Genomic DNA, 21,689 nt, shown 5'->3' with positions numbered 1-21,689 from the left:
TTCACACAGCCCTGAAATGTTGCCCATGATACAAGAGAACTGTTGCACTGCACTTTAAGTCTTGGATGCTTCACTATTTAGTTTTCCCTCAGTTTTTACAGCAAGGAATGCTGGTCTTCCTGTGGCTGCAGCTCTCCTCCCAAAGATGATATGGACAGACTAGGGATAAGAAGAATGTCACCCAGCAATTTGTCACCATAGGATTAGGCTTCCACGATAACATAGAATAAACCATGGAGTGCAGCAGTATCAATTAGCAGAGTACATCATGTAACTAAGGTAGGCTCTGGTCACCTCTGGCCTAGAAAGAGCAGCGAGACATGCACAAAACCACGCTATCCTTTTAACAGTGATTTTTCTTCCACACAGCTCACCGTGGAAAGCAGAACTAACTTAACACCAATGGCCTGTGAAATTGAGAAGGTGATAGAAGATACATAGATGTTTAACAGGTTAGAAACTAAGTGCACTGCTGACAAGAATGAAATACTGGAAAGCTGCATTTTCTTCAACACAATGAGCAACTTGCACGAACCTGCTAATTGCTCTGTGCTTTCCATGGGAGAATTTGGAATCTGTAACCCAGACAATTTAGGGCAGCATTTTATTGTCAGGGTTGGTCCACATTTGTAATTGCAATTCTTTGCAATTGTAATTCGGAGGGGGGGGTGGGGGGGGGTGGGGTGGGGAGGGAAGGGAAGGGGGGAGAGAAACTAAAACCTTTTTCTTTTGGTTACAAATTAGAACTTCTAAAATACACTGCAGAGCGAAATGGTACTGGTGGGAAGGACCAGCCAGATGAAGGGGGAACAGACTGAAACTGTTTCAACCTTATATTAAACATTTTAATAAAATTAGATTTCCTGTTGATAATTACTTGGATACATTTGAAATTATTGTAACATAACCTAATAAAAGTTTAAGCCTGTAGACAACAACTGCATCTTTTAAAGAAAAAATAAGTATTTTTAATTATAAAACAGCAGTCTCTGTATTTTCTTTTAAGCAGATATGAGTAATCAAAGACAATGACAATAATTCCACTGCAATTGCAGAAGCACATAGCTGGAAACAGCTACAGTGCTTTTGGGGATTTGGGAGGGAAGGGACAAGCACCCTCTCTTCCATTACAACGTGTGGTAGATACAGCACATCAGCAGTGCTACAAGTTCCTGCTTACAGTTCCCTCTGTTCTTCTAACTATGAAAACTACCCCAGTGTACCGTAAAAATGTAGTAACAACAACAACAAAAAATGAGACTAAAATAAAATGAAAAGGTCATGTCATGTCAGAAGGCTGGGCACCAGCAGCGTCCTTTGGAAAGGCGTTTCACAAGGGTGAGCCACTGCTAGCTTCTCTGCTCAGTCACCAAACTTCATTAAAATCCCATTATCCACCAAGGGATATGGAGGAGATCTTATTCCTTGGAGAATAATTGATTGAAGAGTTTGGAAATTAGGCAAAAGGGAAAGAGATGGTTTGTTGTTGTTTTGTTTTCCTCAAATGAGAGAATAACAAGGAGGAGAACTAGAGAATTTTCAGAAGCTTAAGGGAAAATGTGGCCTTACAAATCAATAGCTTTGGAAGTCTATGGCAATTCCTGATGGAAATTCTGGATAAAAATAAAATGTGTGCACACATGTGTGTTTTGCTCAATACCTGTTTGTTCATTTCATCCAATTTTGAAACCTTAGGTATGACAGGATCAGAGTTAAGTGTTGCTATTCTTGACTGAGCCAAGACTTATTTTCCCTGCTACAAAAGCAAACGCTCCAAAGAGCACAGAAGCAAAAGTTGTAAGTGCTTCTTGTCCTAAATCACAGTTTTACAAAACAACCCTGTACCTGATACATAAACAAGCCTTTCGGACTTTAAGCGCACAGAGTTACAGTGTAGTGAACCCTGTTAATTACTTGAAAAATTAAGGAATATTAAACAATTACCTTTATCAAAAGTTATTTGGGTATGTTCTTACTGTTACCAGAACAGAGAAGTTGAAGAAAGACATTTTTATTTTTTGGCTAATATCCTAATTCATCCCATAAAAGGAAAGAAAGTAAAGAAAAAAAGGAAAAGAAGGGAAGAATAAACACAGGAATATGGTTCTTACCCTGAAGAGCGGCAGTCTGGTTTATTTCTTTCAGAGCGATCTGTGAGAAAGGAGGCATAGTATCAGCACAAAACTTGGATGTTCTTTAGCAACACTAGCACAAAAGTCTTAAAAGAACTGTCACACCATATGACTAGCAAAAACAAAAGCTGATTCTGTCATAAAACTGTTTTTCTACACTGCACTATTCTGCCTGAGAAAAAGTAAAATCACTGCAAGCTTAATATTTATTAAAATTCCTCTATTCCAAACAGTGTGTATTTCATGTTTTGTTTTAATGCTTTAGAAGCTTCCCCTCCCTTTAGCTAAAATGAATAAGACTTTAGTTTAGGGTAAAAATAAGAGGGAGGGAAGAGGAAAAAAGCAAAACCACAGATTACTCAGCGCAAAAAAATCATTCCATGAATCATGGCTGGCAGAGTTCCCTGACAGGATGGGAGAAAAATCAGCAGTTGGTTGCAGCAACATCTGCAAATACACTGAATCCAGTGCAGCCCCATCATTAACTCTTTGACTTCAGGGTGTTCTAGATACGGAGTATTTCTGTGCTTTCAGAAAGGGTTTTGTTTATTCAATGAGTACTTCAAGCAGCTTATCTGCACTAATGACATTGACCAGCAACAAACATCTACACAGTACGATCACATGAACTCAGATGAACTTCTTTTGCATAACCAATTTATTAGTTCCTAGAACCATCTCCAGATACGTTTCTACATCTTGATTGATTTCTGAAAGCTCTGATACAGAAAGAAAATAGAAAACACTTCTAAGAGCAAGATTCATCAAACAAGCATCATAAAACAGCGTTATTAGAATTCACACACTCAGTTATGTTGTAAGTCCACAACATCTCTTACCGCAAGATTTTTGAAATGATAGAAAAAAGTGAGACTTGTGTCCTCCTAAAATGTATATTTTCTAAAATTAGAGGTTTTTTAAATCATTTATAACAAAAAGATCAACTATGCAATTAGAAGGGTGTTCTTACACCTATATATAACCAACTCTGACCATTGTGATTTTGCTTCTGATTCCATCTGTGTGTCTAGTCAAGATAAAGCTATATTCCTCCCCTTAGTAACAGTTTACTGAAAAGCTTCCCTACCCTGACGAGTAAGAGTCTTCTTTAAAAAAATCACACTTACAGACTGTATTTTGAGCCCTAAGCTCCGCAGTTGAGCTAAAATTTCTTCTTTTTTTATTAGCATGTTTGTTCATATAGTTTTATCTCACGTACAGAAGAAATATTCTCTTCTCCCAAGTTTTACATGCTCATTTGATTACGTTTTGATAAAGTGGTAAAAAAGATCATGTCAACAGTGCCCAAAGGAATACTAATGCTTTTTCCATCCACAGGTGCTCCTATTGAGCTGTCATAGCCACAGAGCGTATAATTCATTGTGTTTCTGACTCACAGCAATCTCCATTTCATCACACTGCATGCACCTCTGTTAGCTATTAACAGCACGAGCTAGCTCAAACCAGAGTTACAGCAGCAGTTGTTCAAAGACGCACAGAAAAGCTCCTTCTATCTTTATCACTTGTTCACATAATCCCCTAACCTATGAGTATGCAAAAAAAAAAAAAAAAATGCAAACAGGCAGTGCCTCCTACTGAAATCTGCTTGCCATCTGTTGCTTCCTACCAGTGTCCCCGGTTATTTACACAGCCACCATCTAACAGCAGTCAGATAAAACCTTCCCACCTATAGTACTTTAGTGTGGATGTACCAGTGAGAAGGAAGAAAAGAGTCACAGAAGATGTAAGCTGAGCGTATGTGGGATCTCCTCTCAGCCCACATCCAACTGGCAGATCTACCACAGCCCGACCATGCCTCTGAAACCTGCTCGCTCAGATCAGTGCAGTTCCTTCTCTCCTTCATTTTATTGCAAAAACAAAACATTAGTGTTGTTTTTACACATTTTATTTACTGCTAAATATAGAGAAAGAACATCATCCACATATACTCTGGTCTTACCGAAAAGAACAATGGGAAACATAATCCTAAAAGCATGCAGGTTTTTTAGAGTAGAAAATAAAACCTGTACATGCTTACAGCTATTATGAATTTGATATTCTAAATTTGTTTAGTATCAAGTGTAATAAGAGACTCAGAGTTGACTCTTTCTATTCAGCACCTTAATTTTGCAATTCTGGATGCTGTTTTAACATTATGTACAAGCACCAATTCAACTAATGTCACACACCTCTAGAACATGAACACACAGAACGAACAGGCAAATCTTAATGTATATTGCACAGTACGTGCATATACATACAGGTATATATTAAATATAAATGCATATACAAATCCCAGCTGAATGCCCACAGCTGGCTCTTTTACTCTGCATGTTACTTCAACAACTGAGATCTTTTTGCAACCTTTTCTAACAGAAACAAGCAAGAAGACAGCATAGAGACAAAGATCTGAAAATCAAATCTTGCATTACAGATTTTCCTTCACATCAAAGAAATAAATTCCCAGAAAACACTATGGGACATGATGTGTTCCCAGTATGATACCGTATGTCCTTCAATTCTGAACTCTGGAAGGCAAAACAGCATGTCAGATTAGAGCAAGCACTGGGTGTGCACTGGTCTAGCATGCACAATGAGGAAGGCAGTCCACACGCAGACACAGGAAATTTGCAGGCAAGAATTATGCTTCCACTGACAGCTTCTACCTTCAAGAAACAAGCTTCCACAGATGAGATACTTGGTCTATTTTCACCATCTCTGTGCTACTCGAGTAATACAATTCCTTAATGCGTGTGCAGTTGCCGTCAAATACTGTACAAATTCCTAAACTTTTGCTGCCCTTAAACAAATACAGCCTGTGTGGACGAGTAGATTATCCTTGTTCAGCAGCAGGATACAGCGCAAGAAGTCCAGGAGCTGGCAGGTGGAGCAGATGAGGCGGAAGAAGTCAGAGACTTCTGGCTGAGGTCGGGAAGACCAGTGCCAAGTTTTAAATGCTGCAGAAGAATCAAGGAAAACATCAGGACACAAAGATCTGCTATTCATACCACAACTGTCTGGCAAATCTGGTGTTTATTTAGAAAATCATACTGTGTATATTTCATCAGTAGCATAGACATGTTATGCCTTTTTTCAGCATTCAAAACTGAGCAGCAGACATATATGTCATATTCCAGTTGCTTTTAGAAAGGGTCAGGTTTCTTTAACTGGAGACTTTTTCCCTTCAAGCATGGGAAAATTATCTTGTTTGTTTGCTTTTATTTTGACAGAATAGTTTTTCTTCTTGAGGAAAATATAAACATAACCATCAGGAGAAAAATAACTGACACAACTTTATTTCAGTCGTTCCACAAACCCAGAATAGCTGAAGTTTTTGCCAAAAAGAGCACCAAAGCAGAAAACAATAGCTTTTAAGTCATGCCTCTTGCCTTTGGAAGACAAGCAAAGAAAAGGGGAAAAGGCAACTCGCACCAAAGAGAGCCATTGTTTTTCTCTGTTTATTTTGCAATATTCTCCAAAGCATCTTGTTGCTAAGAGTGACTTCTACTGAAAAGCGTGCTCTCACTAGAAAAAAATTTAAGTGTAAACACGAAACGCTGTTGAAAAAGGAGCGGAAAGCTAACAGACATTCTGCTGCTTTCAACCTGCAAAGTAGAGTGGGAAGCTTCCAACGCAGTTACCTCTGGACACACAGATCCAACTTCCTACCCTTAATCCCTCAGCTCAAACTCTTTTAAAATAAGCTGAATTGGCCGAAGAGGACAAAGGGAGGCACACACTATGCCCACTTCGGGTAAATACTGTATTTTAATCCTAACTATGGCTCTTGAATGGAGCAGCCGCCAGAGGGGGCAGGACATCCTGACACTCTCCAGGAGGAGATTTCCATTACAGCAAGCTTGTCTGTCTCTATTGTTTTTAGCCCACCACGGCACTGCCGTGGTTTCGTAATGAAAAGTAGTAGGAGATGCTTGTAACAATACTTCTGCAGCAATGGCAAGCCTCTGTAAAAAAAAAAAAAAAAAACAGGCAACAGAAACAGTGGCCTTTTAAGCAGTACTGTTGCCAGTTGTGCTGGCAACACCAAAATACAAAAACTACAGAGAAGTCATTCTCAGAACAGGCAATTGTTGAAAGTGACTAAACAAATTGCTCCAACCCACATGCCCCAGCCCCCAAGGAGTATACTTTTGTAAGCTTCTAGGCCTTAGAGAAGCTAGGCACTAAAACTGATGCAGCAACCTTAACAAGACATCATGCAGAAATACAATGGCTACTACCATTACATTAGCAACTTCATTTTTGTAATCTTGACCAGCTGACCCAGCTGATCACTTTGCAACAGTTCTTGTTAGCCAGCTGCACCAGATCAAACAGCCCCAAATTTCCACTTCAAGTTGTCAGTGTACATAAGGCCCAATCTCAAACAAAACTGCACGTTCCCTGGGCAAAAGATCTGCAGCTGTGCAGGATTTTCAGTGCTTGTTTTATTTGCACTGAGATAAGCTATAGCGGCCTCCGGTATTGCCGTATTTCTGCCTTCCATTTCATTAAGGCGGGATGTGGCTCTCAGAGACTCCTACTTCTTTATAGCACTCCTCTTGGGTAAGGAGTTGTAACAATGCAAATCAGTTCCAGGGTATAGAATCTACTATAAATTTCATTCAGTTTGATTACGAACTGCTATACAATAAAAACTGCAAGACCGAACATTTATCTATATATTTCAGTATTGTAGCAGCAGAGTCCCTTATCAGTTGTTTAAAAGGCAGAAACCATGAGGAGAGATTAATGAGAGGCTTTGAGGAAATTTTTCTCATTTAGTTTAACGTATAGCTTTCCCTGCCCTCCAAAAGGCCACAAAACCAGGACACACACCAAGTTTACAACCGTAAGGGCAGACAGTTTTTATACCTTCTTTAAATTCTACAGAATGCTGCTAAATTCCAGAGCAGTAAATTGGGGAAAAGAATGGATTACACACCCCGCTGCCCCCCAAATGAAATGTCACTGGCCTGTCCATTTTAATACTGAACGGTAACTGAGTCTTGTAGGCACACAGCATTCTTGCAGTGTTTTAGTCTCGGAAGCAATGCTTTCTTCACTCCTAAGCATGACTGATATATGGCCAAGGGAAAACCAAAAAAAGAACAAACATGTAAATATGTACAGAACTCATTGAACCTCTGGGTGAATATTTAACCTTGAGACCTACTGACCACCATACTGCTAATTATCCAAAGGCCATATTTTTCAATTGCTAAAGAGATTAACAGTGAACTATAGTCACCTTTAAAGCCTTCTGTGTACTCGTGTGGTATATAAATGAAAAAAGAATTTACTGGACAACAGGGGTCACATCTACCAGTGCTATGTTTGCTGCTAATTTGTTTTTGTGGCTGTGAATTTCTAGGCTCTCGTTCTTGCTCCCGTGTTACTCCTGCAATGCAACAGCAAAATTGTGTGGGCATCATGTGTATGCACACATAGCAGCCATAAGAGAGGGGCTGATGCAGAAATTTTAAAGAAACGAAGGACTGGGTAAGCTCTCCACTTCTCAAAATGGTCTATGTTGTAATAACTTAGACCAAGCTCAGCACCGGTTCCCTGTTCTGAGGCCATGAACAATAAACAAAGTATGTGAGCAATCAAACATATGCAGCATATCCATATGTTAAAACACTTGTACCTTCTAAAATTTAAGCAGGAAATTCAATATACATTTGTTTCTAAAGCTGTTTTTTTCAGGAAATGAGCAACTTCTGAAGGTGCAAATCAGCACATCTTCAGACAAGACATTGCAGCTGGTCAGTGCAATGTCGTTCTAAGATGATGTACTTCAGGCTCATAGGACTAAAGCACGCAGAGCTTCCAGAATCACAGTGGGAGCTGAAAGGAAACCTACTACCTAATTTTCTCCAAAACTTCACAGAGTGAAGTACCAATTGACTTGACTCGTCTTTTTGATAGACTAAAGATATATAACCACGAAATACCTCCCTCTCCAGGTATTTCAGAAATGTTAAAATTTACATTTCTGAAAAGCATTTCACTGATGTTGCCAGCATTCCCAGTAAAAGGAAATTATCTTTCAAGTGCATGGTACTGCCACTTCCTTCCCAGAGATGTAGCTTGCTTGTATAGGCTCTGTTTATTTCTCAGTAATACAACAGAGCTCAGTCTGACACTAGGTCTGTTTGCCATAGAGTGCTGATACACAACAATAAATAATATAAAAAAAGTATAATAAGAACCATTTTAAGTTTTCTAAAAGGCGTATGGCTTGCATTTTTTTTTCCCCCCTTCCTGTTGAACAACAGTTCCCTAAAACTTGTGCATTCCTGGCCACAGGCAGGGATAATTTCAGGCTGAGTGCAGGGAATATCACTTCCACCATTTAAGCAATTTCCTTTGACCTACACGGTACAAACTAATGTGTTGTAGAAACAGCCTTTGTTACATGCGTTTCAGATAATCATGCACAATTTTTGTGAATTCACAACCTATTTTATAACTTGCAAAAGATGTAATCTCTATTTGTGAAGTACTGATATTATATAGTAGGAAGATCATTTTTGGACACCAAACATTTTGCAGATTTCACCATTCCTTTCCCTCCAACAATCCTCCACCAACTCCACCCTGATCTGGGGGCAATGAAAAGTTTTTGGAATTTGCTTATCCAAAACAGCACCTTTCTATTTTCAAGATGCCAAAAATCAACAACAGTCTCCAGGATAATCTTACACATTATACCCTTGGAAGTCAAGTCTCATGTAGTGTGTGTGAGACATGAATTCACAATGAAGTGCTGAATGTGAGTATCAGCTACAGATATTCCCACTTCTGTATCACAGGAAATGAATTCAGCTTTAAAATAAACTAACAAGAAAAAAAAACTTAATTACTTCATCCTTTGAACCCACTGACAGTGATGCTGACAGCACAGCTTCTAAACCTTCACATATGAATCTGGAATTTAGGTACTGTTGTTAGTGCAAGCAAATGTATAGGTCTGTATTTTGGGGGGAATTTGGAGAATAGGGGGATGAAGAGACACAGAAAGAAAGAAAAATGCTTATTACAGTAACTGATTGAAACACACTCAATCATAGAAGAACAACCTCTATAAAAAAAGAATAAATGTACCAGGCAAATAACAATATTTATTTCTCTTCAGATACCACTGAAATAGTCAATAGATTGTTAATGGAATATTTTTTGGTCCCATGTCAGCATTTATGCCGATTTTATCCTTCAAATTATCCCCAATTATCCCCAAATTGTTTACCCAGTCCAAATAAAGACAGCTAATGAGAACATTCTTAAACCTCAATTGTTCTGTAGCAAGTACTGTTTTTCTATAAAAGTGCATTTGAAATTAGCCTATTAACAAAAGATTTTCCTCCAGTGACACTGATAATTCTGCCCAACAGCCACACAAAAATAAAAAATTCTAGGAAAGCAAGCAGAACAACTGCTTCTCACGTACATCGGATTTTTTGTAAAATCCACAAAATGGGTTTTTCTCCAAAAGGTCTCCTGCTCTTTACACTAAAATAAAGATTACAGGATTCAGAAACATTAAAGGGACTTGTCTCAAGATTTGAAAAGTGGAATTGTTTAATATTGTTGGCATATACCAATAAACTATTGGAACCTGAGATAACCCTGATCCATTGACATTGAATACACGCTTAAAAGTTGTGCATATTATATGATAATGTAGAGATCAGCATCCAAAAGTCATTTTTTAAGACACGAGTCACCTGGCATTTTGAAAGCATTTTACTGAGGTGTGAGATGAGTTCATAAACATCCCACCCCGAGGCAAACATTAAACATCTACCAAATCCTCTTCAAGGTACCTTTGTTATGGCATAACACGTACATGTAATATACACACTTGTGTCCTTTGGTCCTTGAGAACCATCCTGACCAGAAGTCAGGATACAAAGCAATGTTTTATAAAGAGGGAAAATAGGAGAGAATGAAAGAGGGCGATAACAAGGAAATACCAGGTCACAAAATACAAACAGCATCCACTGGGAGCGGAGTGGCAGGCAACCCTTTGGGAGCACAGGGTTTTTACACCACTTTGTAAGAACCTCAAGCATGCACAACAAAAAAGAGCATGGTTTGCTGTGCACAGGTTGGTGTGTTATTGTTTATTTAAAACTTGAAAGCTATGGATGACTTCAACACAGCTTACAAAACAAACATATACAAATCGTAATAAAAATACCAGGTCTCTTTGTGAACAAAATGAAAGCTGTCACAACTTTAAGTAATGCTTTAAAAATGACCACTTATATTATAAACATACACCTTTCATTCTTCACATCTGGCCCCCCTGTTCTAGGCAAGAGCTGACTGCGCCTGTCTCTGGGCTCCTAATTACAGTATTCCTCAAAATCCTCTCATCTGTTTTTCTGAATGTTCAGCAATTGTACTTCCTCCTCCTTTCAGGCTCTTAGAAAACACACAATCAAGAGCAGCTATTATAAAAGTAATTTTTAGGAGCTTCTAGCCTTGACATCAGGTTAGTGCATCCAGTCCTCAGTCTTATAAACGCAAATGTGGCTCTCATTCTGCTGCTCCTCAAGGAAGCAGTTCCTCTCTACTGTCCAAGGAGAGGCTTCAAACACCAGCAGCTTTAAACAAATGGCAAGAAGATGGCAAAGCCATAAGCATCCTGAAAAGCTGAAAACAAGGGATCCCCTGGTTACCACAGAGAAACCATGGGTTCCTGGGCACGCTGGTAATGCTACCAGAGACCATTCAAATTCCTCAGCACCTTGGAGAAACAGCTCTCCTCCCATGTGCACCCAGACCCCTCCTTTTCCCCACCCCACTCCTGTGCATACGCCAAATAGGCGCCAGAGGATCCATCACAGGCATCCAACTTCTGTAAACACATTAATAAGTACCTCTGCTTTGCTAGGGTGCCAGGAGCATAATGACTCAATTAAATAGCTCTTGGTGATGGATCCACCAACCCCAAACCAGTGGACAGGAACTGGAGAAATGAAGCGTACCTAGAGTCACAGCGGCTGATACCACGCGTTTCCCAGAGCGGATGCTGGTGCTCTACAGAAAGTTATGCCTGTTACTGCTGGATACATGAGGTGTGCAGCGTTCTCCCATCTCGTCATTCACTGATACCTGTCCCACTCTGGTACTGACACTCTTCCAAGCACTGTCTAGACCTGCTTAAACAGAGGAGGTGGTGGATTACAGCAGGCACCCCACACTCTCAGGTACCCCATTTTCAGGTGAGATTCATCATTCCGGTTTAGTGATTACTGTGTGTTTTTTCAGACCTACTCAGAATCATTTAGACCTTCAAGAAAGGCCTAGAAAGGTCTTGGAAAAACCTTCCAGACCATGTCCAACCATCAACCTGAAAGGCTGGCAGCCTTACGGCAAGTGACAAAGCTTGCAGTATTTGCCATCAGACCAACTGTGGCATCTGACAATGACATTTTCAACGCCCTAGGTAAAAGGAGAGATTTTTCCAAAGCTCTAACTTTGATCCCAAGTTCCACATTTCTATTAGTTTCTGCACTGTAAATTTACAGTGCAGACAGTCGTAAAGTGAACACTGAGGGAACAATTTATTATGTGAAAGTTATCAAAATGCTGAGCTTGTTTCCAGGTATTTATGTCCCATCACTCTAACAGGATGAGCAAACAGTATTTTAATAATAAATAACATCACAGCACTCTGTTCACTCAAGAATTCTTGTAAATGATTTAACACAGATGTGCACAACCTGAATCAATTTTCACGTGTAGATCTGTGATATTGACTGCTTGGGTTTTAATGCAAGACAGACTGCATGATGAATATAAATTTATCACCTTAAGAAAACAATTTACATTAATTTTAGCTTGCCTCATGTAAATAGAAACAAAATGTTATAGCTGAAGAAAATAATCAAATAGCTTATTCTATGCATACAACATTCTGTCTAGACGGAGAATGCATCAGGAACATCTTTGTAGGAAACACAGTGCTTGAAATTTACCTACAGCTTCTAGAATGTGATTCACCATGTTCAAAGCCACACTAAAAAAGCAAAATATTTATGAGAAATTCATCATCATAATTCAAGAATTAGTGATTATCCAGTAAAAATATCAACCAGCATATAATAAGTAGTAATTGATTACATATAATGAAGAAGTAAATTGCATTCCGTAATTGATTACATATAATGAAGAAGTAAATTGCATTCCTTGCTATGATGTAACATTTGAAGATCAAAAGTGTAAGTGGTATCAAAAAGGAACTGAAGCCATGAAAGGTAAAGCACTGGGTAACTATTTAACAGAAACTTTCGTATCAGCCTCCAAGAAGTTTCTAAGATGTTGGCTGCAGAGGATAAGCAATCCTTTTTGGAATTAAAAATTAAAACTTAGTAGAGGTTTCTTGCATACTTCATTGAAGACACTTGTAGGCAATTGTAAGACCCAGGCTACTGAACAAGATGATCCTTTTGTCTGATCCAGCGTAACTTTCCTATGGGCATGAAAATTATAAACTTCTTGTCCCATGTTTTTTCAGTTTGCACAATGGGGCATAGATAAGCCAGTATCGTGGCTCTGGAAGTCTGAGGCAGTACATCCTTTTAGTTACAGGACTGACTATATCACCCATTCAAGATCTTCTGCACGTTCTGATCCAATCACATTTTCTACAAATACATCAACAAGCTGACTGAGGTGGTGATTCATATACAAAATAAATGCAACACCCCCTTAAAAAGCTTAGAATAAAAATAAATAAATAAAAATAAGCAGTAGGAAAGAAAATGAGCAGTAAGATTTGTTGCATTCAGCTTCTAATTACAGTGTGAAATTTTCAGCTTGACTTCTGTTGAGCCCTTCAGGTTGGCTTCAAATGCAGCTACTTATAGCCATGTTCCTCTGGTATTGATATGGCAGGTATAGATTTGTTGTGTCATAATTGAAAAAATTCACAGACCAGTTAAGTTCATCTTCAAAGCATCTTATTTGGAATTCCATTAAATCTTGTTAAAAGACCCTTAATTCTCAAGTCAGAATGTCAAACTGATGTTTTTAGAATAACATGTCCAGTCCATACAGAAGTGCTGATTTACAACATCTGAAGCAGTTAGTGTAACACAACACTACATCAGATGATTAACTTAATATTGATATCCATAGAAGTCTGTGTCTTTCAAAATTCATAAAGCATTGGAGGAAAAAAATGAAGTTTTTCTGCTCTGTCTCATCATCTACTAGATCTAGGCTTTCCCCCAAAACTTAAGTTTGTCTTTCACTGAGGGGAAGGATGGTTGCCAAGCATAAAGCATGGATCAACAGATGATATATGGTCTCCTCAAGTCTGCAGTTGGAATGCTTCAGTAACTTCGTGCACGCTGTTTTTCAAGGGAAGAGTAAAAATCTTGTCTAGAAATTCAGCTGATGCTTCTACTCCAGTTGAAAAACTGAATATGTGAGGCAGGACTGCCCAACGGTAAGGTTGAAGGGTCCAGGCTTTTTTAGATGAGCAAAGAGGAGGCAAAACAACTATCTAAAACAAGCTATCTACACAACTGCCTGAAGGGGAGTAACAAAGATCACAAATGCAAACTCTTCCTGGTATTAGCAGACAATATAACAAGGGGCATCGGTCACAACTGTGGCATGGGAGGTTCAGGCTTAAAGTGAGGAAAAATTCCTTCACTCGGAGGTAATGCAGGGCTGGAACAGGCTGCATGCAGAGGCTGTAAATCCTTCTCTTTTGGGAGACTATTCATGACATGACTAGAGGAAGCCTTGGTGGATGGATCTTGTCTTGGCAAGAGTCCTGCTTCAAGCTGGAGACTGGACTAGGTGAGCCCCAGAGCTCACTTCCAGCCAAGGCTGCCACACTTCTGAGCCACAAAATCATCAGAGCAAGGACATTATACAATGCCCTATGCAAAGCACTGTATTTAACTAGGAATGATAAGCATCAACGGAAGATATTTATGTCAAATGGCTTTAAGCACTATCAAAATAAAAATTCATGCTGCACATATTGTATGAAATACTTATTGAAACTGCGTGCTCAGAACTACATTAACTTTTCACACTAAGAGGGTTAATACCACCTCTCTGTTGTTTCCAGATTTTAAGTCAAGGCTACACAGTCAAAAGTAACTATTTACAATTTTATTTACAAATACTAAACTTGTTTCATCTGAAAACAACAGCCACTGTGGTAAAAACTTCAAATCACAGAAGGGTTTTTGTTGGAAGGGACCTTAAGGGTCCCAAGTTCCAACCCCCTGCCATGGGCAGAGCCCAGGTTTCTTGCTCAAGGTTCTTGCCGCGATGTTCTGACTCACTCTGCCCTTTGCTGTCCATCCCCTTTATTTATGCAACAACCCTGATTTATTACTTGTTACCTTGACAGGAAGCGATTGATTGCAACACCCAGTTAACAACATGGTTTTGGACAATCATCACTCAATGGGTTGTTCTCTTCGGCTATAATCTCACCACTCCTTATGCAATGATTCATTTTTGTGCCTTGCTTTGGCTATAACCTAAGCGAAGAAGATCTATTTCATCACTTAAGTCTTTTATTATTATTAGTCCTTCCACAGTCTCCTTGGCTAGGAGAAGACTACTCCCTGTTGGCTATCACAAATTATTCAGTTATTTTCCTTAGAGCTGCTTTTATTTTTAGAAAGCTTGTTTCTTCAGAAGACACAACATTCTTTGTGGTGCAGTCTATGCTCTTTCCCAAGTAACTGCAAGAAGTTTCTTTCTTGCCACTGACAGCACACTTTAATTTCAAGAAAGGATGATGAATTTCCACATACGGGCTACATTATTATATTCCACAAAAATTTTAGTTAGCTTCTTATATTTACCTCAAGCAAGCTAGATTCCAAGACTAGGAAATTTAGTGGAAACATACAATAATTTTGGTGGGTTATGGGAAAGGCCTAACCAGGTGATTTTATAATACTGACATGATATAACATATTAGCACTACTTTGAGATTATTTAATAAGAACTGCATTATTTGTGCTCTTTAAATTTTAAGTGTTTTACTGTGGTGGGGTCTCAAATAATTATCAGGACTGTAGCCCTTGAGCCTGCACTGAGACTACAACAACATGAGACCAAATCCCAAGAGAAACAGGTAAGGGATGTCCAGCTGGCAATTAACCCTACCACACCTGAACTTGTGCTCTGACTGATTAAATAAATAACCAACACCCCCAAACTCTCTTCCTCAAACTTTTTGTGAGTGCTTCTTGTTTGCACACGGACAGACTGGCAGATCATAGCTATACCTTATGCATTTATTCAATACAAGTGATCTGTTTTGTCACGTTTATCTTTCTTCCTAACAGATGAATAATGGCTAACATATACCATTATCAATAACAGATGATAAATGATTACTTTTGCTACAGCCAGGCAGAACAATTTCCAGATCAGAGCTGAAGGACTGAGACATGCAGATGATGAAGTTTCCATTTGAACAATGCTGACTTCTGTTCCATAAGAAGAAGAGCTTTCTGCTTCTTAAATGTAAGGTTTAGTTAAGATATAGGAACACACACAGCACCTAACTCTTTGAGCCACCTTTGTCCTCATCACATTTTGTCTCTGCTCAGGGTCACAGGCAGTCCCTGGGAGCTGCTATGGTCAAGCTGTTTGTGTTATGATCCAGTGACCCCTAAAGAAGACCATCACTTAATCCATCTCTAATGCTGAATTTCATGAAGAATCTCACATCACCTTATTCTTTTCTTCTCAAGACTGAATACATATTTTGCATTAACTTGGGAACAACTGCTGAGCGTTCTTTTATCAAATTCTTATCTGAAAAAAAGTCCATGATGCCTGCAAATTACCATTCACTGAATTTTGTCAGCCACACTACACAAACGTACCCCAGTAATTTCTCAGCATGTTGAGCAGGGAAATATTTAACCTTAATTTGTTAGATTGGATACAGCTCATTGTTCTCAGCTTCCAAAACAAGTCAGCACCAGTTTGATGTGGGACTGTAAAGTATTGATCCAACTGTGAACTAGATCTTGTTTTGGCTAAAAACCAAAGCATTCAGTCAATCAACCAACCAGAAATAGATAATCCCACCCATAATCTGAAATTGCCCACTAGAGCTGAAAAAGTTCCAGAAAACACTTGAAATACTGTAGAGAAGCAGAAACAAAAAAATGACCAGAGATGTCTCAGTCAGCATAGCAAAAGTTGTGTGCAAAATTTACAGCCACTACATAAGAACAAGCCACAGACAAGCATTTATGATAAAAAAGAGCGATATTAAATTAAATCAAAGCCTTTCCTTGTATTAATGACCATCTATACTTTTAAATACACAGTACAAATCACAATAGCTCTTCATTATGAACTCAATTTTTGTTACTGACTTCTATATTTGGCTTTCTTTTTTTTTAATTTAAAGTACGGAAACATATGCTACATCCATAACAGACTACTCTTCCTCTAGGAACGCTGACCAGAATTCAAAATGAAATAATATAGATACTAAACATGTTTAAAATTGCGTGTGCACTTTAGATAACACCAGAATACTGAGACTCTCACTCCTAATGCGGCAAGCCTTTTGTGCTCAGACACACAATTAACCAATACATTTCACAACTAACATTTACTATACTCACTCACGCACTATGAAGTTTCTTTATTTGAGTCTGTACTAATAAAATAAAAAGCTCACCGAAACAGGAAGGTACACCAGATAAAGGTCCAAAGTTACACTGGATAAAGCATGCAAGTCTATGGGAAAGAGGATTTTAGGTTGTTTTGTTTTCTTTTTCATTAATTACTTCATTAAAAACGAGCTAAACAAGAAGATTATAATCATAAATTAAAAAAGAAAAATATCCAGTAAAAATCCAGTGTTCTCTGTGACTTCCCTGAGTAAGAATCTGTATGGCAGGCATATGCAACATGAGGGTAAAATCTACCACATTATTTTAAGATGAAATATATCATGTTATTTTACTTATATATATTGCAGTAAAAAAAAAAAAAAAAAAAAGGTTTCCTGAAAGACTGGCTTCCTTTCCCACAGCAGGTGGCTAGGAGATTCAGTTTGAATGAACCTATGTAGCTATTTTTATTCTTCACAATTTTTAAAGAATAAATCCTACTTCTCCTCCTTACCACTTAAAGAAATTATATAAATAAAAATAAAAAATCAATCATCATTTTCTCAAACGGAAAATAATTTCTTTAGAAGATTCTCAAATTGCTCTACTTGTTACCTTCTCCCAGTTTTCCAGAACAAGCTAATCAAAAAGCTTTCTTGAATTCAGAGAAAAGTCATCCCATTGGCATGGCATACAGTGGGGTAAACAGGCAGTCAAACAAAATAGTTAAGCCATCTTAGATGTCTGCCACAGACAAGGATAGTTCTGTTCCCACCTCATCTGGTCATATCTCCAAGTTGTCATTCCCTGCTTTTAACATCAGTTCTGGCACTTTTCTACTGCTTCAGCAGGCCTCTTCAGCTCATTAAACCAGACACACGCACACACAAAAAAAAGAAACACCCAAATCTAGACACTAAAAAAAAAGACAAAAAAAAAAGACACCAAAACAACAGGCAAGTAGACCTCTTAACAGCTCAGCCTACAGTTTCACAGCAACCTAAACCAAACTAACTCCTGGCTGGCATAGTGCCTTACCTCCCTCCGGCTGCATGTTCCCACTCTCTTTTTTATGCCAGCTTCAACACCATCAGAACCCGTAGAAAACTATGCCAGCAAGCTGAATCAGCAGAATTGCATCCACCAAAGAGAACAAGAAAAATAGCTTCCTGCTGGGCCAGTGCACCAGAACAGGTTGGTGCAGGTCCTAGTAAGCACGAGAGCTCCAAGAGAGGCCCTAAGCAGCCACCAGGGAGATCAGCCCAGGCTGCCACACAGCCACAGCTTCAGTGACTTTGCTCACCAGCAGGTGGGACGAGCAGCACAGCTGACACACAGGAAGAGCAGAAGTGCAGATCCAAGGAAGGGATCACCCCTCTAGCAGCAACAAGCTGTTAGATGAGTTTAGCCTGCTTCATCCTCTTGTATCTGTGGTAGCGCAACCAGGACTAGCTCCCAGGAAAAATGCTACTTCTTCGTTCAATGACGTCCTGCATTCTCTTTCCTCAATAAAACGGAGCTAATTATGCCTCTGAATGTTTATTAAGTCAGAAGCATTTCTGAACTTTCACCTTTCAACTACCTCTCGCTTTGCAAACGCAAGTCTTGTACGTGCAGGACAAAGGTGAGCAACTGCCCTTACTTCCACATACAAGCTGAACAGACCAGAAATTTAATCTGCTCATATTTGCAATTAGGTTAACTAACTGAAATGCTTAAATTGGCAGCTGGCTGAGACGCTTTTTTTAAACTTTAAAATATACCCAGTAAGTTATTTAACACTTAGGTATGTTACCATTTTGTCTTTGTAACTGCACATAACGCAACAAAATGCACTTATTTTCAACAGGCTTGTATATTAATGTATAAGGGAATTATCAAGTAAAGGAAGGGCAGCAAACTCATCCACTTGACATGATATGCTTCGTGGATGCCTTAAAAAACACTCTGGGAGTGTTTGTGCCCTGCTTTCCACTGTGCAGCCTTTCAAACAGATGGAAGGAAGGAGAGACAGCCAAAGCAGAATGCTAGTCATCCACACCTACTTTACACTCCTAAGGTAAACAGTGCCAGGCCCATTTTGGAGGGGGATTGTCAGGACACAATAACAAAAGTTTCATAAAAGGAAGAGAAGGGCCCTTTATTACTGATTAGTAGCATTTCAACCAAGATAAACTCTGGGAACAGAGTTTGTTTCCAGAGTTTATAAAACATTCTGCTTCACAACAAGAAAGCAATGATTATATAAGTACATACATAAACTGTAGAACCAAATAGATGTTCTCCACCAGTAAATATCTCCAGAAGAAACAGCTTTAAAAACCAGATACCAGAACTAGCAGCTCACATGTTTGGCTACTGAGGAAATGGTACAGGAACCAACACTGGTTTTGCCTCCTGCCCTCGACGAGGCGAAATCCTGCACACGTGCCAAGCCACGCTGGCTCCTGCTAATCTTGCACCTGCCCAGGAATGCACTGACATAACCAGGGTTGTGGGAAGCCACAGGGCCTGTGTGTTGCAAACTCTGTTCTGCAGTGGGAGCCCTCAAATTGCTGTTTTTCTCATCTGCAAGAGAATACTCCTGTTGCTCAAATGGATACAGAACCACATGAATTGTAAAAGTTATTAGGGCATTATGGTTTTACCATAATTAGTAATTGCCAGAATATTTGGAATTCAATTTTAAATATGCAGTGTAGCTGATATTTTCCCTGGAAACTGTCTTTAAGAAAACAGTTGATTCTGGAAATAATTTTACAGTGAGAGAGGAGGAAAATGCTGCATTTACCAACTTTGTGAAGATAGAGAAAGTGATATAAGCATTGCTTTTCAATTAACAACAATCAAATTAAAGAAACTACTTCAACTACTACCAAGATCCACTGGATGTCCTTGTATCAAACAAAAGCTTACTACAACCTTCAAGTCTACCTATAAAGCCATATCAACCTGTTTGTTCCCAAGCTCCTGTCTCCATGCCTTCCTGTACACAATAGCTCTCACCTCCTGTTTGCCAAGGCCTGCAGTCCTTACCTGCACGGAAACAATCATATGCAATTTTATATATAATTTTTATACCTAGATGTTCCATCCACCTTGACATTTACAAGAAAAATCAGTAACGTATTTTGTTTCCTGGTAAGGTATCTCCAACGTCCGGACGTGTCTGGTGGACAATGCGTGTCTGCCTCAGCATTAGCTTGGAGAAGCAGGCTTTCAGAGCGTACTTCCTGATCACCCTCTGAGAGCACGCTTTCGGCTCACGCTGGGCAGCTGTACAGATGCACCTGCCCTGAATTAATTTCAGTGAAACTGACCGGGATGACACGCTCCAGCAGTGCTGCCCATGTGATCCAGCCCCCCAGGGAAACCCAGTCCCATTGACCAGGCTAGGGCTAGTCACAAGTCAAGGCGCACTGTGGGGTCACCAGGTCCTCAGTGCCAGCTGTTCCACCCCACATACCCACGCCAGTTAGGATGGGCTCCATGATGACCCCAGTAGCCACCACCCCACGATCCCTAGTCCTGTGGCCTCTCAGGCCAGCAGAGCCTCCTGCAGCAGGATCTGCTCCAGAATTGGCGCGTGCCACCAGGGCTCCAGCAGCGAGGAGCCAAGCCCTTTGGTGGCTTGGCCACACCGTGCGGGTTACCATGCCTGGAAGAGCTGAAACCCTCTGTCGCTGCCGGGGAGGCTCCAGGGGTGGCACCGGGCCTCCTCACGCTGCCCTTCGCCCTCCCTCGCCCTCCCGCCCGGGGCCAACGCCAACGCGGGCACCTGCAGCCTCGCCGCCCCGCGCCCCCGGCCCCGGTCCCTCACCTGCCGCCGAGCCCAGGGCACCCCTGCGGTGCCTCCTGCCCAGCTCCCGCAGCTCCTCCTCGTCCTCCTCCAGCCTCCAGGCTTCGGCCATCGGCGAGGGGCCCGCGGGCGGCGGCGCTCAGCAAGCGGGGGCTGCCATGGCCAGGGGCGGCGGGTGAGGCCGGCGCCTTCCCCTCAGCACCGCCCCGGCCCCGGCCGGGCCTGCCCCGCGCTGCTGGGGGGAGCCGGCGGCCGAGGAGAAGGAGGAGGAAAAGGAGGAGGAAGAAGAGGAGGAGAAGGGCAGCGGAGGCGCCGGCTGCCCTTCCTGCCCATCCGCGGCTCGCCGCCGTCAGCAGGAAGCCCCGCGGCCGCCTGGCACCGCCGCCAAAGGGGGAGGAGGAGGCGGCGGGGGGAGGTACCTGGCGGCCGCCGCCGGGGGCACCGCCACCGCTCCCTCCCCTTGGAAAGAGAAAAGTTTAACAGGACGAAAAGGTCGCTGACTGCGAGGGGGTGGCCAGCTGGGGGCCCGGGGGCAGCTCGCTGAGGGGCGGGCTTCATGGCGGCAGGGCCGGGGGGTGCAGAAATGCAGCCCGCCCGCAGCCTGGGGGGCTCCCTGGGCGAGGGAAGGCCTTCAGCTGATGGCCGGCCTTAACTCGAGACCTGCAAGGTGTAGGTTTTGGCTTGGTGTTCAAACTACTCACGGATAAGTGATCTTATGGATGCACTTGCAACCAGTAGGTACACACTTCCAGCACAGAAGTGATATGCAGAATCTGGCTGTGCTCCAAGTTGGACGCTTTAAACTCAAGCTGTAGTTTTTTGCCCTTTTTTTTTTTCTTTCCTGGGCCTCACTTGCCCATAACTAGAATTGAAATAACATCGCTTCTTTGTGTAATATGATTGTAAAACCAAGTCATAAATGTTTTTACAGGTGACTCCACACTGGGCATCGCTGAAAGAAAGCACGTGAGGAAGTAAAATTCAGCTTCAGAGCAGGTGAAAAGTGGACGCTAAATAAAGTATGTGACCACAAATTAGGCCAGGAAGATACAACAAAGCACTGAGTAATCCTAATGTTGAGCAATATCTGTGTTTACTCACTAAGCACCATCTACTCTGCTG

At 40.8% G+C, this 21,689-nt stretch overlaps 1 protein-coding gene across 5 annotated transcripts in view; it reads right to left on the bottom strand.

Annotated features, from left to right (window-relative positions):
- Positions 1-21,035, bottom strand: part of SH3D19 (SH3 domain containing 19) — an 83,348-nt gene extending 62,313 nt beyond the window's left edge. The window contains exons 1-2 of one of the 5 annotated variants that reach the window (XM_083836334.1): positions 20,589-21,035; positions 2,112-2,151 (exon numbers count right to left, since the gene is read on the bottom strand). In XM_083836334.1, the coding sequence (XP_083692460.1) occupies positions 2,112-2,151; positions 20,589-20,679 (131 nt within the window). In that variant the 5' untranslated portion in view covers positions 20,680-21,035. Of the gene's footprint in view, positions 1-2,111; positions 5,090-20,588 lie in introns of all 5 variants that reach the window. The other 4 variants (XM_083836335.1, XM_083836338.1, XM_083836339.1 and 1 more) reach the window with 4 other exon arrangements.
- Between the last annotated feature and the right edge of the window lie 654 nt (positions 21,036-21,689).

The sequence above is a fragment of the Anser anser genome (genome assembly GCF_964211835.1).
Source record: "Anser anser genome assembly, chromosome: 4".
NCBI classification, from domain to species: Eukaryota; Metazoa; Chordata; class Aves; order Anseriformes; family Anatidae; genus Anser; species Anser anser.
This window is presented reverse-complemented; position numbering and strand designations above follow the sequence as displayed.